The sequence below is a fragment of the Lithobates pipiens genome, unplaced genomic scaffold, assembly GCF_037356315.1.
Source record: "Lithobates pipiens isolate NorthernLeopardFrog02 unplaced genomic scaffold, aLitPip1_a1.2 Scaffold_1, whole genome shotgun sequence".
Taxonomy (NCBI): domain Eukaryota; kingdom Metazoa; phylum Chordata; class Amphibia; order Anura; family Ranidae; genus Lithobates; species Lithobates pipiens.
This window is the reverse complement of record NW_027507685.1, coordinates 176,942,513-176,958,028: the sequence shown is the minus strand read 5'-3', so window position 1 is coordinate 176,958,028 and position 15,516 is coordinate 176,942,513. Positions and strand designations below refer to the sequence as shown.

At 41.8% G+C, this 15,516-nt stretch overlaps 1 protein-coding gene across 1 annotated transcript in view; it reads left to right on the top strand.

Annotated features, from left to right (window-relative positions):
- The first annotated feature begins 353 nt into the window (after positions 1-353).
- LOC143987581 (uncharacterized) overlaps positions 354-15,516 on the top strand; it is a 144,520-nt gene continuing 129,357 nt past the window's right edge. Inside the window, exons 1-13 of the mRNA XM_077486425.1 lie at positions 354-2,213; positions 2,268-2,637; positions 2,704-3,618; positions 3,934-4,581; positions 5,342-6,027; positions 6,814-7,324; positions 7,467-7,949; positions 8,100-8,171; positions 8,255-8,381; positions 8,547-8,709; positions 8,757-9,060; positions 9,156-9,401; positions 12,952-13,287. Of these exons, the coding sequence (XP_077342551.1) occupies positions 384-2,213; positions 2,268-2,637; positions 2,704-3,618; positions 3,934-4,581; positions 5,342-6,027; positions 6,814-7,324; positions 7,467-7,949; positions 8,100-8,171; positions 8,255-8,381; positions 8,547-8,709; positions 8,757-9,060; positions 9,156-9,401; positions 12,952-13,287 (6,691 nt within the window). The 5' untranslated portion in view covers positions 354-383. The remainder of the gene's footprint in view (positions 2,214-2,267; positions 2,638-2,703; positions 3,619-3,933; positions 4,582-5,341; positions 6,028-6,813; positions 7,325-7,466; positions 7,950-8,099; positions 8,172-8,254; positions 8,382-8,546; positions 8,710-8,756; positions 9,061-9,155; positions 9,402-12,951; positions 13,288-15,516) is intronic.

Here is a 15,516-nt window from a genome sequence, read left to right as displayed (position 1 = left end):
CCACTGAAACACCAACTACTACTGTTGCTCCTCTGACAGGAGTGTCAGTCAGTACTGAACCTCCTACTACTACAATGCTGCCAACTACCACACAGCAAACTACTACTTTGGCCCCAACAATTACTACTGACTCCTCAACAACCACACCAAGTTCTAATACTACTACAGCATCAACTACTACTGTTGCTCCTACTACTACTGCAGTGTCAACCAGTACCGAACTTCCTACTACTACAATACTGCCAACTACTGTTGCTACTACTACTACTTCTACTGCAGCGCCAGTTACTACCTCTGCAGCTCCTATTACCACTGAAACACCAACTACTACTGTTGCTCCTCTGACAGGAGTGTCAGTCAGTACTGAACCTCCTACTACTACAATGCTGCCAACTACCACACAGCAAACTACTACTTTGGCCCCAACAATTACTACTGACTCCTCAACAACCACACCAAGTTCTACTACTACTACAGCATCAACTACTACTGTTGCTCCTACTACTACTGCAGTGTCAACCAGTACCGAACTTCCTACTACTACAATACTGCCAACTACTGTTGCTACTACTACTACTTCTACTGCAGCGCCAGTTACTACCTCTGCAGCTCCTACTACCACTGAAACACCAACTACTACTGTTGCTCCTCTGACAGGAGTGTCAGTCAGTACTGAACCTCCTACTACTACAATGCTGCCAACTACCACACAGCAAACTACTACTTTGGCCCCAACAATTACTACTGACTCCTCAACAACCACACCAAGTTCTACTACTACTACAGCATCAACTACTACTGTTGCTCCTACTACTACTGCAGTGTCAACCAGTACCGAACTTCCTACTACTACAATACTGCCAACTACTGTTGCTACTACTACTACTTCTACTGCAGCGCCAGTTACTACCTCTGCAGCTCCTACTACCACTGAAACACCAACTACTACTGTTGCTCCTCTGACAGGAGTGTCAGTCAGTACTGAACCTCCTACTACTACAATGCTGCCAACTACCACACAGCAAACTACTACTTTGGCCCCAACAATTACTACTGACTCCTCAACAACCACACCAAGTTCTACTACTACTACAGCATCAACTACTACTGTTGCTCCTACTACTACTGCAGTGTCAACCAGTACCGAACTTCCTACTACTACAATACTGCCAACTACTGTTGCTACTACTACTACTTCTACTGCAGCGCCAGTTACTACCTCTGCAGCTCCTACTACCACTGAAACACCAACTACTACTGTTGCTCCTCTGACAGGAGTGTCAGTCAGTACTGAACCTCCTACTACTACAATGCTGCCAACTACCACACAGCAAACTACTACTTTGGCCCCAACAATTACTACTGACTCCTCAACAACCACACCAAGTTCTACTACTACTACAGCATCAACTACTACTGTTGCTCCTACTACTACTGCAGTGTCAACCAGTACCGAACTTCCTACTACTACAATACTGCCAACTACTGTTGCTACTACTACTACTACTTCTACTGCAGCGCCAGTTACTACCTCTGCAGCTCCTACTACCACTGAAACACCAACTACTACTGTTGCTCCTCTGACAGGAGTGTCAGTCAGTACTGAACCTCCTACTACTACAATGCTGCCAACTACCACACAGCAAACTACTACTTTGGCCCCAACAATTACTACTGACTCCTCAACAACCACACCAAGTTCTACTACTACTACAGCATCAACTACTACTGTTGCTCCTACTATTACTGCAGTATCAACCAGTACCGAACCTCTTACTACTACAATACTGCCAACTACTGTTGCTACTACTACTACTACTTCTACTGCAGCGCCAGTTACTACCTCTGCAGCTCCTACTACCACTGAAACACCAACCACTACTGTTGCTCCTACTACTGCAGTGTCAGCCAGTACTGGACTTTCTACTACTACAACGCTGCCAACTACCACACAGCAAACTACTACTTTGGCCCCAACAATTACTACTGACTCCTCAACAACCACACCAAGTTCTACTACTACTACAGCATCAACTACTACTGTTGCTCCTACTACTACTGCAGTGTCAACCAGTACCGAACCTCTTACTACTACAATACTGCCAACTACTGTTGCTACTACTACTACTACTTCTACTACAGCGCCAGTTACTACCTCTGCAGCTCCTACTACCACTGAAACACCAACTACTACTGTTGCTCCTACTACTGCAGTGTCAGTCAGTACTGGACCTTCTACTACTACAATGCTGCCAACTACCACACAGCAAACTACTACTTTGGCCCCAACAATTACTACTGACTCCTCAACAACCACACCAATTTCTACTACTACTACAGCATCAACTACTACTGTTGCTCCTACTACTACTGCAGTGTCAACCAGTACGGAACCTCCTACTACTACAATACTGCCAACTACTGTTGCTACTACTACTTCTACTGTAGCGCCAGTTACTACCTCTGCAGCTCCTACTACCACTGAAACACCAACTACTACTGTTGCTCCTACTACTGCAGTGTCAGCCAGTACTGGACCTTCTACTACTACAATGCTGCCAACTTCCACACAGCAAACTACTACTACTACAGCATCAACTACTACTGTTGCTCTTACTACTACTGCAATGTCAACCAGTACTGAAATACTCACTTCTACACTACCAGTAACTACCACACAACAAACTACTTCTGTGACTTCAGCCACTACTGCAGTGTCAACTACTACTGAAGCCTTGACTACTACAAAAGCTCCTGCTACTACTACAATACCAACTTCTACTACTATTTCAACTACTCCTTCAACAGTCACTACAGCAGTGTCTACTACATCACAAACCAATACTGTAGCCCCAACTACTACAGCAAATCCCACTACTACTGCAGTTTCAACAACTACTCAAGCCCTAACTACTACTACAACATTGCCAACTACCACTATAACTGGTATTACTAATCCTTTGGCTTCATCTACTACTTCTACTCCCACTACAACTTTAGCACCAACTACTTCTGCAGGTACAACTTCTACTGCATCAACTAATTCTGCAACAGCTACAACAACAGAAACTCCAATCAGTACTACTACTTCAACAACCACTACATCAACTACTACTGAATCTCCAACTACTACTGCAGTTCCCTCTTCCACAACAGTATTAACCACGACTGTTGTCCCTACCACTACTGCAATACCAACCACCACTGAAGGCCTAACTACTACAACATCACCAACTACTTTAACTATTACCACTACTCCTTTGGCTTCATCTGCTACTTCTAACCCCACTACAACATCAGCACCAACAACTACTGCAGGAACAACTTCTGTTGCTTTAACTACTTCTGCAAATGCTGCAACTACATCAACTCCACTTAGTACTACAACTTCAACAATCACTACAGCATCTACTACAGCCCCCACTACTACTGCAAATCCCATATCCAGTACATTAGTAACTACTACCACTGTCCCTACTACTACTGCAGTTTCAACGACCACTGAAGCCCTAACCACTACAACATCACCAACTACTTCTATAACTGCTGCTACCACTCCTTTTACTTCAACTACTTCAACTGCTAGGACCCCCACTTCAGCTACAACTACTACTGCAGGTATAACATCTGCTGCTTTACCTATTTTTGCAGCATCTATAACAACAGCAACTCCAATTATTGCTACAACCTCATCAACCACTACATTAACTACTACTGCAGTTCCTATTGCCACAACAGTACTAACTACTGCTGTTCCAACTACTACCAAAGTGCCAACCATCTCTGAAGCTCTCACTACTATAACACCACCAACTACCACTATAATTCTTACTACTACTCCTTCAGTTTCATTTACTACTTCTGCTCTTACTACCACTTCAGCACCAACTACCACTTCATAAACAACTTCTGCTGTTTTAACTACTTCTGCAGCTTCTACAACTACAGCAGGTCCAACTAGTACTACAATTTCAACAACCACTACAGCAGTATCTACTACAATAAAAACTAGTCCTGCAGGTCCAACTACTACAGCAAATCCCACTACCACCACATTAGTAAATACTACTCTTGTCCCTACTACAACAGTACCTTCTACTACTGTATCCACCACTGCAATGCTGACCACCATTGAAGCCCTTACTACGTTAACATCACCAACTAGCACTAAAACTGCTACTACCACTCCTTTGGCCTCATCTACTACTTATGCTCCCACTACTGCTTCCACACAATCTACTAGTGCAGGTACGATTTCTGCTGCTTTAACTTCTTCTACAGCTACTACAACCACAACAACCCCAATTACTACTTCAACATTAACAACCACTACAGCAGCATCTACTGCAAGACAAACTAGTACTGCAGCCCCAACTATTACTGTTAATTCCACTTCCACTACATCAGTAACTATTAATGTAGTCACTATTACTACTGCAGTGCCAACCACCACTAAAACCGTAAGCACAACAACATCACCGACTACCACTATAACTGCTACTACCACTCCTTTAACTTCAACTTCTTCTGCTGCTTCGATGACCACTAGACATAAGCATTCGTTTTCGTTCCAAACTTCGGGTATTTTCGTTATTGTTTTAACAACCGATAACGAAAGTGCAGAATCCAAAAACGAAAAGATCCGACATAAACAAATGCTTTATTTTCGTTTTTTTGTGACAACAGTTCGATATAGATAGGAGATTCGACATGATACTGACAATAACAATCTGTGTCTATCTAACCTGTGGTCGAATAGACATACATAGAGAGAAAAGATTTGACATAGAAAGAAAAGATTCCACATAGAATGAAAAGATTCGACATTATAGAGACAATAGCAAAAAAGGTTGAATATGCCTAACCTAACTCTATTAGTCCAAGATTACTCGACATAGAGAGAAAAGATTTGACATGAAGATTAGACGAAGCAGTCGCCGCAAGTGGACATTTATGGTAAAATTCTCCGCCCATAGGCTATAGAAGAATTCTAATGTTGGTTGACTAGTAATAATAATTAATAAATATAATTATTACTAGTGTCATACAACATTAGAATTCTACTATAGCTTGTAGGCGGAACATTCGACCGGAAATGTACGATTGCATCGTCGTACAGTTTAGCTGCTCCGTCGAATCTTCTTAGAACATTCGACAGACACCATAAGCCTTCTATGACAGATTCAACCTTAATTATTTTGGATTTTCAGACAAATGCATTTTTTAACGAAACAAAATAAATAAAAACTAATTTCGGGAGTAACTAAAATTTATTTTTCGGACAAAAATTAAATTCCGAAACAAAATATTTAATTGTGCACATGTTTAATGACCACTACAGCTCCAACTATTACTGCAGATACATCTTCTACTTCAACTACTTCTGCAGCAGATACCACAATGGCAACTCCAATTAGTACTACATCTACAACTTCATCAAGTACTATTGTAGCCCCCGACACTACCACAACAGTACTTACCACTGCTGTACCCACTACTGTAATGCCAATTAACACTGAAACCCCTACTAACACAACATCACCAACTACTATTTTAACTGCTACTACCACTAAGTTGGCTTCATCTACTATTTCTGCTCCCACTATCACTTCAGGAAATACAGGGACAACTTCTGCTATTTTAACTCCTTTAGCAACTTCTACAACTATAGAAACCCCAATTAGTACTGCACCAACAACCACTACTGCAGCACAAACTAATACTGCAGCCCCAGATACTACTACAAATCCCACTTCTGTAATGTCAACCACCATTGAAGCCCTTACTACTACAACCTCAGCAACTACCAATATAATTACTACTACCACTCTTTCAACTTCATCTACTACTTCTACTCCCACTACTGCTTCAACCCCAACTACCACTCCAGGTACAACTTCTGCTTCAACTACTTCTGCAACAGCTACATCAGCAGTTCCACTTACTTCAAAAACCACTACATTGACTATTGCTGCAGTACCCACTACCACAGCAGAATTTCTTATTACTGTACCCACTACTGCAATGGCAATCACCAGTGAAGCCATTACTACTACAACATCACCAACTACCACTATACCTGCTACTACCACTCCTTTGTTTTAATTCACTACTTCTGATCTCACTACTACTTCAGGAACTAGAAGTACAACTTCTGCTATTTTAAAGCGGGATTCCGCTGCTGTTTTTTTTTTTTTTACCTGTGTGACTGGTGGGCGATTCCTACGGTGTCTTTGCAGTCACGATCGGCGTCTTTTTAACCCCCCGCGTGACGATTTCATTGCTAAGGAAAACTTTTAAAAAAGCAGTCCGGCGGTTTCCATTTCCACTGTGGGCGTTTGAAGCCCACAGGCGTTTACTTCCTGGATGCGATGATGCTGAGCTCCCAGCATCCACCGCTCCATCTCGCACATGCTCATTGAGTGTCCTCTTTGCCCTTCCTCTTGCCTCGTGTGCTATAGTGGTAATGGCAGATAGAGCTGCCTGCCCACTTTCAAAATGGCAATTTCGGACATGCCCTCGTCACGTGACCGGCGTCCTCCTTCCGAAATCTCACGAGATTTCGGCATGACTGTGTCCCCCACTGATTCCTGGGAAATAGCTAAAAAAGTTCCCAGGGACCATTGCGAAGCCGATAAACACGCCTACTCCCACGGGAGGAGAGCCCGGAAGTCAGCATAAACATTAAAAATAAAAGGTAAATACTGCATATTATTTTATTTCAATGGTCATACCTGCATCTATGTTCCAAAGCCATTTGAATAAGATGAACTTGCAATTTTCTGTACAAAACCGCTTTAACTTCTTCTGCAGCTGCTACAAACCCCTATAGCAGTATCTACTGCAGCACAAAGTAGTACTGTTGCCTCTACTACTACTGTAAATCCCACTAATGCAGTGTCAACCACAACTAAAGCCCTTACTAATACTACAACATCACTAACTACCATTATAACTCCTACTACTACTCCTTCAACTTCATCTGCTACTTCTGCTCTCACTACCACTTCAGCCCCAACTACTACTGCAGGAACAACTTCTGTTCCTTCAAGTACTTCTGCAATAGCTACAACAGCAACCCCAATTAGTACTACAATTTCAAATACCACTACACCAACTACTGCTGCAGTTCTAACTACGACTACAGTACCCACTACCACAACAGCACTTAGCACTTCTATACCCATTACTGCAGTGTCAACCACTGCTAAAGCCTTTACTAATACAACATCACCAATTGCCACTATAACTGCTACTACCACTTTTTCAATTTCATCTATTACTTTTGTCTCCACTATTGTTTCAGAACCAACTACTACTGAAGGTACAACTTCTGTTGCTTTAAGTTCTTTTGCCAACTACAGCAGCCTCTACTGCAGCACAGAGTAGTACAGCAGTTCCAACCTCTGCTTTAAATCCAGCTTCCACTACATTACATACTAATTCAACATCAATTACTTTTGCAGGTACAATTTCTTTAACTTCTTCTGTGACTGCTTCATCTACAGTAACCCCATTTAGCACCACAATATTAACAAACACTACAGCAGCATCTAACGCAACACAAGGTAGTACTCCAGCCCCAACTACTACTGAAAATTTCATTACCACTACATTAGTAACTTTTGTTGTCTCTACTACTTCTGCAGTACTAACCAACAATGAAGTCCTAAGCACTACAACATCACCAACTACCACTATAACTGCTACTACTACTTTTTTTATTTCATCTACTTCTGTTGCTTCAACCACCACTACATCACCAACTATTACTGCAGGTGAAACTTCTACTGCTTTAGCTACTTTTACAACAGTTACAGCAACTCCAATTAGTACTACAATTTTAACAACCACTACATCAATTACTACTGCAGCTTTAGCTACTACCTTAGCCCCAACCACTACCACAACAGTACTTATTGCTACTGTACCCACTACTGCAATGACAAGCAACAATGAAACCCTCACTACTACAACATCAGCTACAACCATTACTGCTACCACTCTTTTGGCTTAATCTAGTACTTCTGCTCCCACTTGCACTTCAACACCAACTACTACTTAATGTACAACTTCTGCTGTTTCAACTTCTTCTGTAGCTTCTACAACTACAGCAAGCACAATTAGTACAACATCAACAACCACTACCTCAGCATCTACTGCAGCAAAAAGTAGTACTGCAGCCCAACTACTGCTGAAAAAACAACTTTCACAGCATTAGTAACTACTAATTCTGTCCCTACTATTACTACAGGGTCAACCACCACTGAAACCCTAACCACTACAACTTCACCAACTATGACTGTAACTGCTACTACCATTCCTTTGACTCCATACTGCTTCTGCTCCCACTACCACTTCAGCACCAACTACTACTGCAGGTGCAAATTCTGTTACTTTACCTTCATCTGCAGCTGCTACAACTGAAGTAATCCCAATAAGTACTACAACTTGAACTTCAACACCCAGTAGAGCAGCATCTACTGCAGCTCAAAGTAGAAACTGCAACACAAAGTAGAAACTGCAGCCCCAACTACTTCTAAAAGTATCACTTCCACCACATTAGTAACCACTGCTGTTGCTCCTACTACTACTGTAGTGTCAACCAGCACTAAAGCCCTAACCAGTACAACATTGCAAACTACCACTATCATTTCTGCTTCCACTTCTTTGACTTCCACTAACTACTACAGTTGCTTTGGCCACAGCGTCAGCACCAAATAACACTGCAAGTACAACTTCTGCTGCTTCTGTAGCAGCTACAACAACAGCAACTCCAATTAGTACTGCAACTTCAACACAAGTACATCAACTACTTCAATACTGCAGTGCCAATCACTATCACAGCAGTACTTAGTACTACTGTACCCAATACTGCAATGCCAACCATCACTGAAGCCCTTACTACTAAAACATCACCAACTACAACTAACACTGCTTTTACCCCTTCTTTGGCTTCATCTATTATTTCTGCTCCCACTTCAGCACCAACTACAACTGCAGATATAACTGCTGCTTTAACTTCTTCCGTAGCTGCTACAACTACAGCAAACACAATTAGTACCACAACATCATCACTACAGCAGTGTCTAACACATCACAACGTAGTAGTGCATCCCCAACTATTACTGAAAACCCCACTTTCACAACATTAGTAACTACTACTGTTGCCACCACTACTTATGCAGTGCTAACCACCACTAAAGCCTTAAAAGCTACAATATTCCAAACTGGAAATATTACTGCTACTACTACTCCTTTGATTTCACCTACTGCATCTGCTCAGACCACCACTACAGTATCAACAACTACTGTAGGTACAGCTTCTGCTGCTTCAACTACTTCTGCAATAGCTACAATAGCAACTCCATTTAGTACTACACTTAACAATAATTATAGCGGTGACTACTTCCACACCAATTAGTAGTGAAGACCCAACTACTACTTCAAATCCCATCATCACTACATACTACATTACTACTTCCGTTGGCTCTACTTCTATTGCAATTGCAATTTGAAAGCACCAATGTGTGAATGGCAAATTGCAGGACTCGCATTTGAGATGCCATTCATTTTGAATGACACCTCAAATTGTGGCGAGGGTCTGTGGCGATTGTCGTGCATCACGGGAAGCATGTCACCCCAAAAAAAGTTCAGAAGCTACCATATTTATCGGCGTATAACATGCGTCCCAATTTAAGAGGGAAGTTTCAGGGAAAAAAGTTTTGTGAGCCCACCTGCAGCCTGTTGTGTGCCCAATTTCAGCCTGTTGTGTGCCCATCTGCAGCCTGTTGTGTGCCCATCTGCCCCCTCAATGCAGCTCACCATATCTCGGATTAAATCACCAAGCCGTCATCTGTTTCCTCGCTCTCAATCGGCAGTCACATACACAGTCCCACCTCCGTCATCGGCATTGGACCAGCTCCTATGATACACAGGAAACTGGTCCATTGCCGGTGGCGGAGGCAGGACTGTGTGTCTAAGAGCCGAGTGGAGAGGAGATGATGGCTTGATGATTTCTGGCAGCACTCGTCCCACTCCTTCCCCTGCGACATACGCTATTGGTGTATAACTTGCACCCGCGATTTCCCCCCTATTGTCAGGGGAAAAAAGTGCATGTTATTTATCGATAAATATGGTACTTTTGGGTAACATGCTTCCCGTGATGCGCATTGCTGTAAATGTAAATTGTGATATACAATCACTGCAGACCCACGTCGTGATTTGAGGTGTCATTCCCACATTAGCGTTTCCAAATCTCGGGCAGATTCAAAATGCTGAAGTGTGAATGCATCCTTAAACCAAAAGAATGAGTGCCAGACCATATTTATAAAGAGTCCAAAAAAGTTTGAATGATTCACACAAGGCAGTCAACGTGTTTCAGAGGCAAAATGCATCCCCACTTCATCAGTGCTCAGTAATGTCTGCAAATGTTTAAAAGAGAAGTATGGGCAAAGCTTTCTTGGTCATAGTTCTTTTCTGCGTCACAGGAGTGCACTCATTTTTGCTCCCCTGTGACTCAGAATCAGCCTGCTGTCTGCTAACATCACAGAGCCACTCCAGGCTTTCAAAGGATCATGACCATATTGTTAGGATCCACACAGATGCCTAATAGACAGCCAGCTTAACCTCTCAGTGTGCTGCAGAGAGTCACAGCCAGCTGTTCCCACTCCCACCCAAGTCTGATGCTGCCAGTCACTGTTCTCTACCCCAGGAAGACCAAAAACTGAGCAATCAGTGGTCATATAATTGCTCACTTCTCAGGCTTACAGCAGGCGAGGGACAGCTCCAGCATTAGACTGATTCTGCACTATGATGGTGAGTAAGTACAGTATGTTTATTTTTTTTACAAGTCCATGCTTTTCCTTTAAAAAAAACTCAGGGAAGTAGATGCTAGAGGAATCCTAAACTTACTGTTTGCAAAGAAATCAGATGGGGCATAATTGTGTCCCATCTGATTCTATTGCAATCAGTGGGTTTATTATTTCTCAGACATCTTGAGCCCTGATGAAGGGGAAGTGGGCTTTGCCCCCGAAATGCATTGGCTGTCATGTGAATTATTGAAATTGTTTTGGGCTCCTTTATGAATTTGGTCTGGCACTCCTTTATTTGGTTTAAGCTCTGAGATATGCTTCTGGGTACCCATTGGAGGGTAGTCCTGGTTGCATGTGAGCCCACTAATCAGAGCCAGTGAACTTTTCAAATAATTGGCATTCCTTTCCTTCACTATGTCTATCAGTAGTTATTGATACAGTGCCAGCACATCTTAGATGTATTTCCTGAAACCTTCATACTCTTGCCATTACTGATGCACCAGTTATAACTACAACTTAAAGCGGAGTTCCGTCTATTTTTTTTTTTTCTTATGTCAGCAGCTACAAATACTGCAGCTGCTGACTTTTAAAATAAGGACCCTTACTTGTCCAGGGCGCACCAGCGATGTCGGCACCTGAAGCCGACCCATCCCTCGGCTCTTGGGCGGAGGCGCTGCCATCTTCAGTAAGTTCCCTACTGCACATGTGGGACACATGCTGCGCATTCCCACTGGTCCCTGCTGTCTTCTGGGACCTGTGTGTCTCCCAGAAGACAGTGGGGGGGGGGGAGAGAAGGCGACACCGCTTTAAATACAATTTCTTGCAGCTTCTCTTGCATTCAATAAGTTACTAGCTAGTTCTACACATTCAACATGTTCTGCAGTTTCAGGGGCTAGTAATGCACAAACTACTTTGACAGTGCCTACATTTGCAGCTTTTACAACCTCTGGAAAATGGAGTTCATTATTACCAGTATAGCACACTCTACTTCTAGAGTTCATGTGTTTTCAATTACATTGGGAGCTTCTACTACTCCAGCAAGTGACACAACTCAAAAACAAAAATGAGAGTACAAAGTACAAATTATCACTATGGTTCTCATTATGCACATTCTACTCTAATTCATTTATTACTGATATATTTCCTTCTATAACTAGCCCAGCTGCTGCTATGACAAAAACATAAATGATTGAATTAAAGTATAACAAAACCCAAGAACAGAAAATTTAATATATTGCAGCTTACTGGTCCTTAGATGTAGTGTCTGCATTTGTTTCAATTTTTCAGGCTAATAACATTTTCTACAAGTACAGAGAAATACCTGTTGACCATGTGTCCTTGTGTCTTTTTGTGTGCTGAATTGTGCCTCAAACAATGTTATCAGCCTTCCTGATAATCTTTTATGGACTGCAATACACCTTCTCCTAGATGGTGCTTGTAGTCCAAATCAGTAGAACAGCCTAAGGGGACAATGATGCTCCTTGAAAAATACAGTAGAGTAAGTAAGCATTGTTCCCCTAAGACAGGAAGTGTGCAACTGGTAGGATTCCCAGGTAAAAATAACAGAAACAAAGGGTCTAAAAAATAAATACTACCATCACATTTAGAGATTGTAAGAGCAGGTTCCCCATATCCCCTCCAACTCCTCAAATGGATGTATGTCATCGCAAAAAAAAAAAAATCTAAAAAAAATACCCTTTTTTAGTCACCTAAAACCATGGTTGTTCTAGTGCAGAGTCTTCTCTCCTCTTCTGTTAACAAGAGGAGGGGTCATTTTCTGGGTCTCTACATCACTGTTTGTGTGATGTAGATACTTTCTATTGGTTGCCCAGAGGCTGGGTCTTCTTGGGATCCAGAAGAGGAGTCTGCAGCAGTGACATCAGTGCCAGAGGACTGTTAGGGATCAGCTGGCATGGGCACAACTGTAGTGCTGGCTTAGTGGTTTCTCATATCTTGGAGCAGCACCAGTGAGGGATCCAAATAGTGGGTTTAGGTGAGTAGATCTCCTTCAAAAGGTAAGTAAAAAAACCCTGCAGGATAGGTTAGTCTGGTGGGATGGGGTCTTAATCTTTACCTGACAAATAGTTTTAAGATGCAATTTATTACATTTTTAGTTATTTGTTTAAATTCTTAATAGCCATCAACAGCGCTTTAACACTTATATCTGCAAGGATGAATTATCAGTTACCCAAAATTCCAACTTTTACAGCAACACCATCTAATATTGTCACTACCGTTGTACTTCTCACTGCTAATTGCTATGTATGTTCGACTTTGGCTAACACTTCTTTTTCTGCAGTAGGTGTATCATCTACAACATCCACAAGCTCTGGAGCTTCCTCTACTACAGCAACCACAACCACTGCATCTACTACAACTACAGCTACAACTTCTGGAACCACCAGTACTACAACTACGTCTCCTACCAGCGGGCAAGCAAATGCATCTGATGTATTATCTGACAATGTACAATGTAAGCAATTCCTCTACCATAATATTAATTTGTGAATGGCTTATCCCAAATACACATCAAACAGGGGCGGACTAACCAGGGACAGTATGTAAAAATCTGTGTTTTTTTTTTACATCTGTCTCTGAAATGTCCCTTACCGACATCCTCTTGGTCTAAAAATCCTGAGATTATAGCTGCCCCACCTCTCTGGTACCTTCTCAGCTAATAGAGACATCTCTGTGTATACTGTGTGATGGTATACTGTGTGATGGTATACTGTGTGGCCCCATAATCTGATTGCCTGGGGGCCCCATAATCTCCTATTGCCCGGGGCCCCATGAGTTGTCAGTTCGCCCCTGACATCAAAGTAATAATTTCTACAAGTCAGTTGGGGATTTCTATTCAGCAGATAAGTCAAACAAAAGGTAGTCAATATTTCCTACTGCACAGGTACCATATATTTTATTTTACTTTTTTTGAAGTGGAACTCGAGTGAAAACTTTTTTCTAGTCCAGAAAGGAGTAGGTATTAGTTGGAACTTATCAGTGGTTTTTAATGTTGTCGTGTCACCAGTAGGAAGAATCACTTTCACCGTTGAGGGAGATTCTAAAGCAAATGTAGAATTAAAAATTAGCACCTCTTACTAGTAAAGGAATCTTGTTGCTATGTTCATTGAACTATAATACTTACCATATAGTAACTGTAAAGGGAATGTGTATTGGTTTTATACATATTTTGTCTCTATATTTATTATGGTCTTTCTTAAGGTGGGTGGAGTTTTAAGCACATTGTCACATGATTATCACTAGCTATTTGCCCTATTTTTGATAGAAATACTAATGTTTGTAAAATTCACATTTATACACACAGGCAATAAAATTGCTGCAGTCACCCATCCCTTTTTAAATAGCTCATTGGGAGATTTTAGTGAGAGTCTACCTGCCGGAAAGAATATGATTATTTTTTTTACTATCTCTTTAGCTAGTCCATAGTGCTTTGGGCATGTAAAAATGTTCAGGCTTAAAAAAAAACAGACCCTTATTTAACCACTTAAGCCCCGGACCAATTTGCAGTCAAAGGACCAGGCCCCTTTTTGCGATTCAGCACTGCGTCGCTTTAACTGACATTTGCACGTTCGTGCAACGTGGCTCCCAAACAAAATTGGCATCCTTTTTTTCCCACAAATAGAGCCTTCTTTTGATGGTATTTGATCACCTCTGCGGTTTTTATTTTTTGCGCTATAAACAAAAATAGAGCAACAATTTAGAAAAAAATGCTATATTTTTTACTTTTCGCTATAATAAATATCCCCAAAAAATATATAAAATAAAGTTTTTTCCTCAGTTTAGGCTGATACGTATTCTTATACATATTTTTGGTAAAAAAAATTACAATTAGCGATTATTGATTGGTTTGCGCAAAAGTTATAGCGTTTACAAAATAGGGGATAGTTTTATAGCATTTTTATAATTTTTTTTTTTTTACTAGTAATGGCGATGATCAGCGATTGTTATTGTGACTTCGACATTATGGCGGACACATCGGACATTTTTGACACATTTTTGGGACCATTGTCTTTTATACAGCAATCAGTGCTATTTAAATGTAAATGACACTGGCAGTGAAGGAGTTAACCACTAGGGGGCAGTGTAGGGGTTATGTATGATGTGATGTGTTTTTTTATTGTAGGGGGGCGTGGCCTGGCTTGTGATGTCACTTATCGTCCTTTCCTATAAAAGGGAACAGATGATCTGTGACAGCCACGCAGGGAAGCACGGGGAAAGGTTTGTTTACACAGACCTCTCCTCGTTCTTCAGCTCTGTGACCCGATCGGGGGACACCAGCGGCAATTGGGTCCGCTGTTCCCGCGGCCACGGTCATGGAGCACAGGCTGGGCACTTAAAGAATCACGTACCGGTACATGATTGTGCCCAGCCGTGCCATTCTGCCGACGTATATCAACGTGAGGCGGTCCTTAAGTGGTTAAAGTTCAATTCCAATTATGACCCCTTTGATCTCTGAGTTAGTGGCCTGTTGAGACCCTGATCTCATTCCACTCCTATTCGTGGCTCTAAAATACATGTGAAGTTTGTTAAACCTCTACACTTTTTCGGTGATTTCAGGTGGCTCGAAATAGAGGTGAGAATTTGTCATCCTGGAAATAGTATGGGCATGGGGTATTGAGGGAAGTGGAAAAGAAGAAAGGTAACAGGGCTCTCTGCAGGGACAACTCAATCCATACACCAGGTC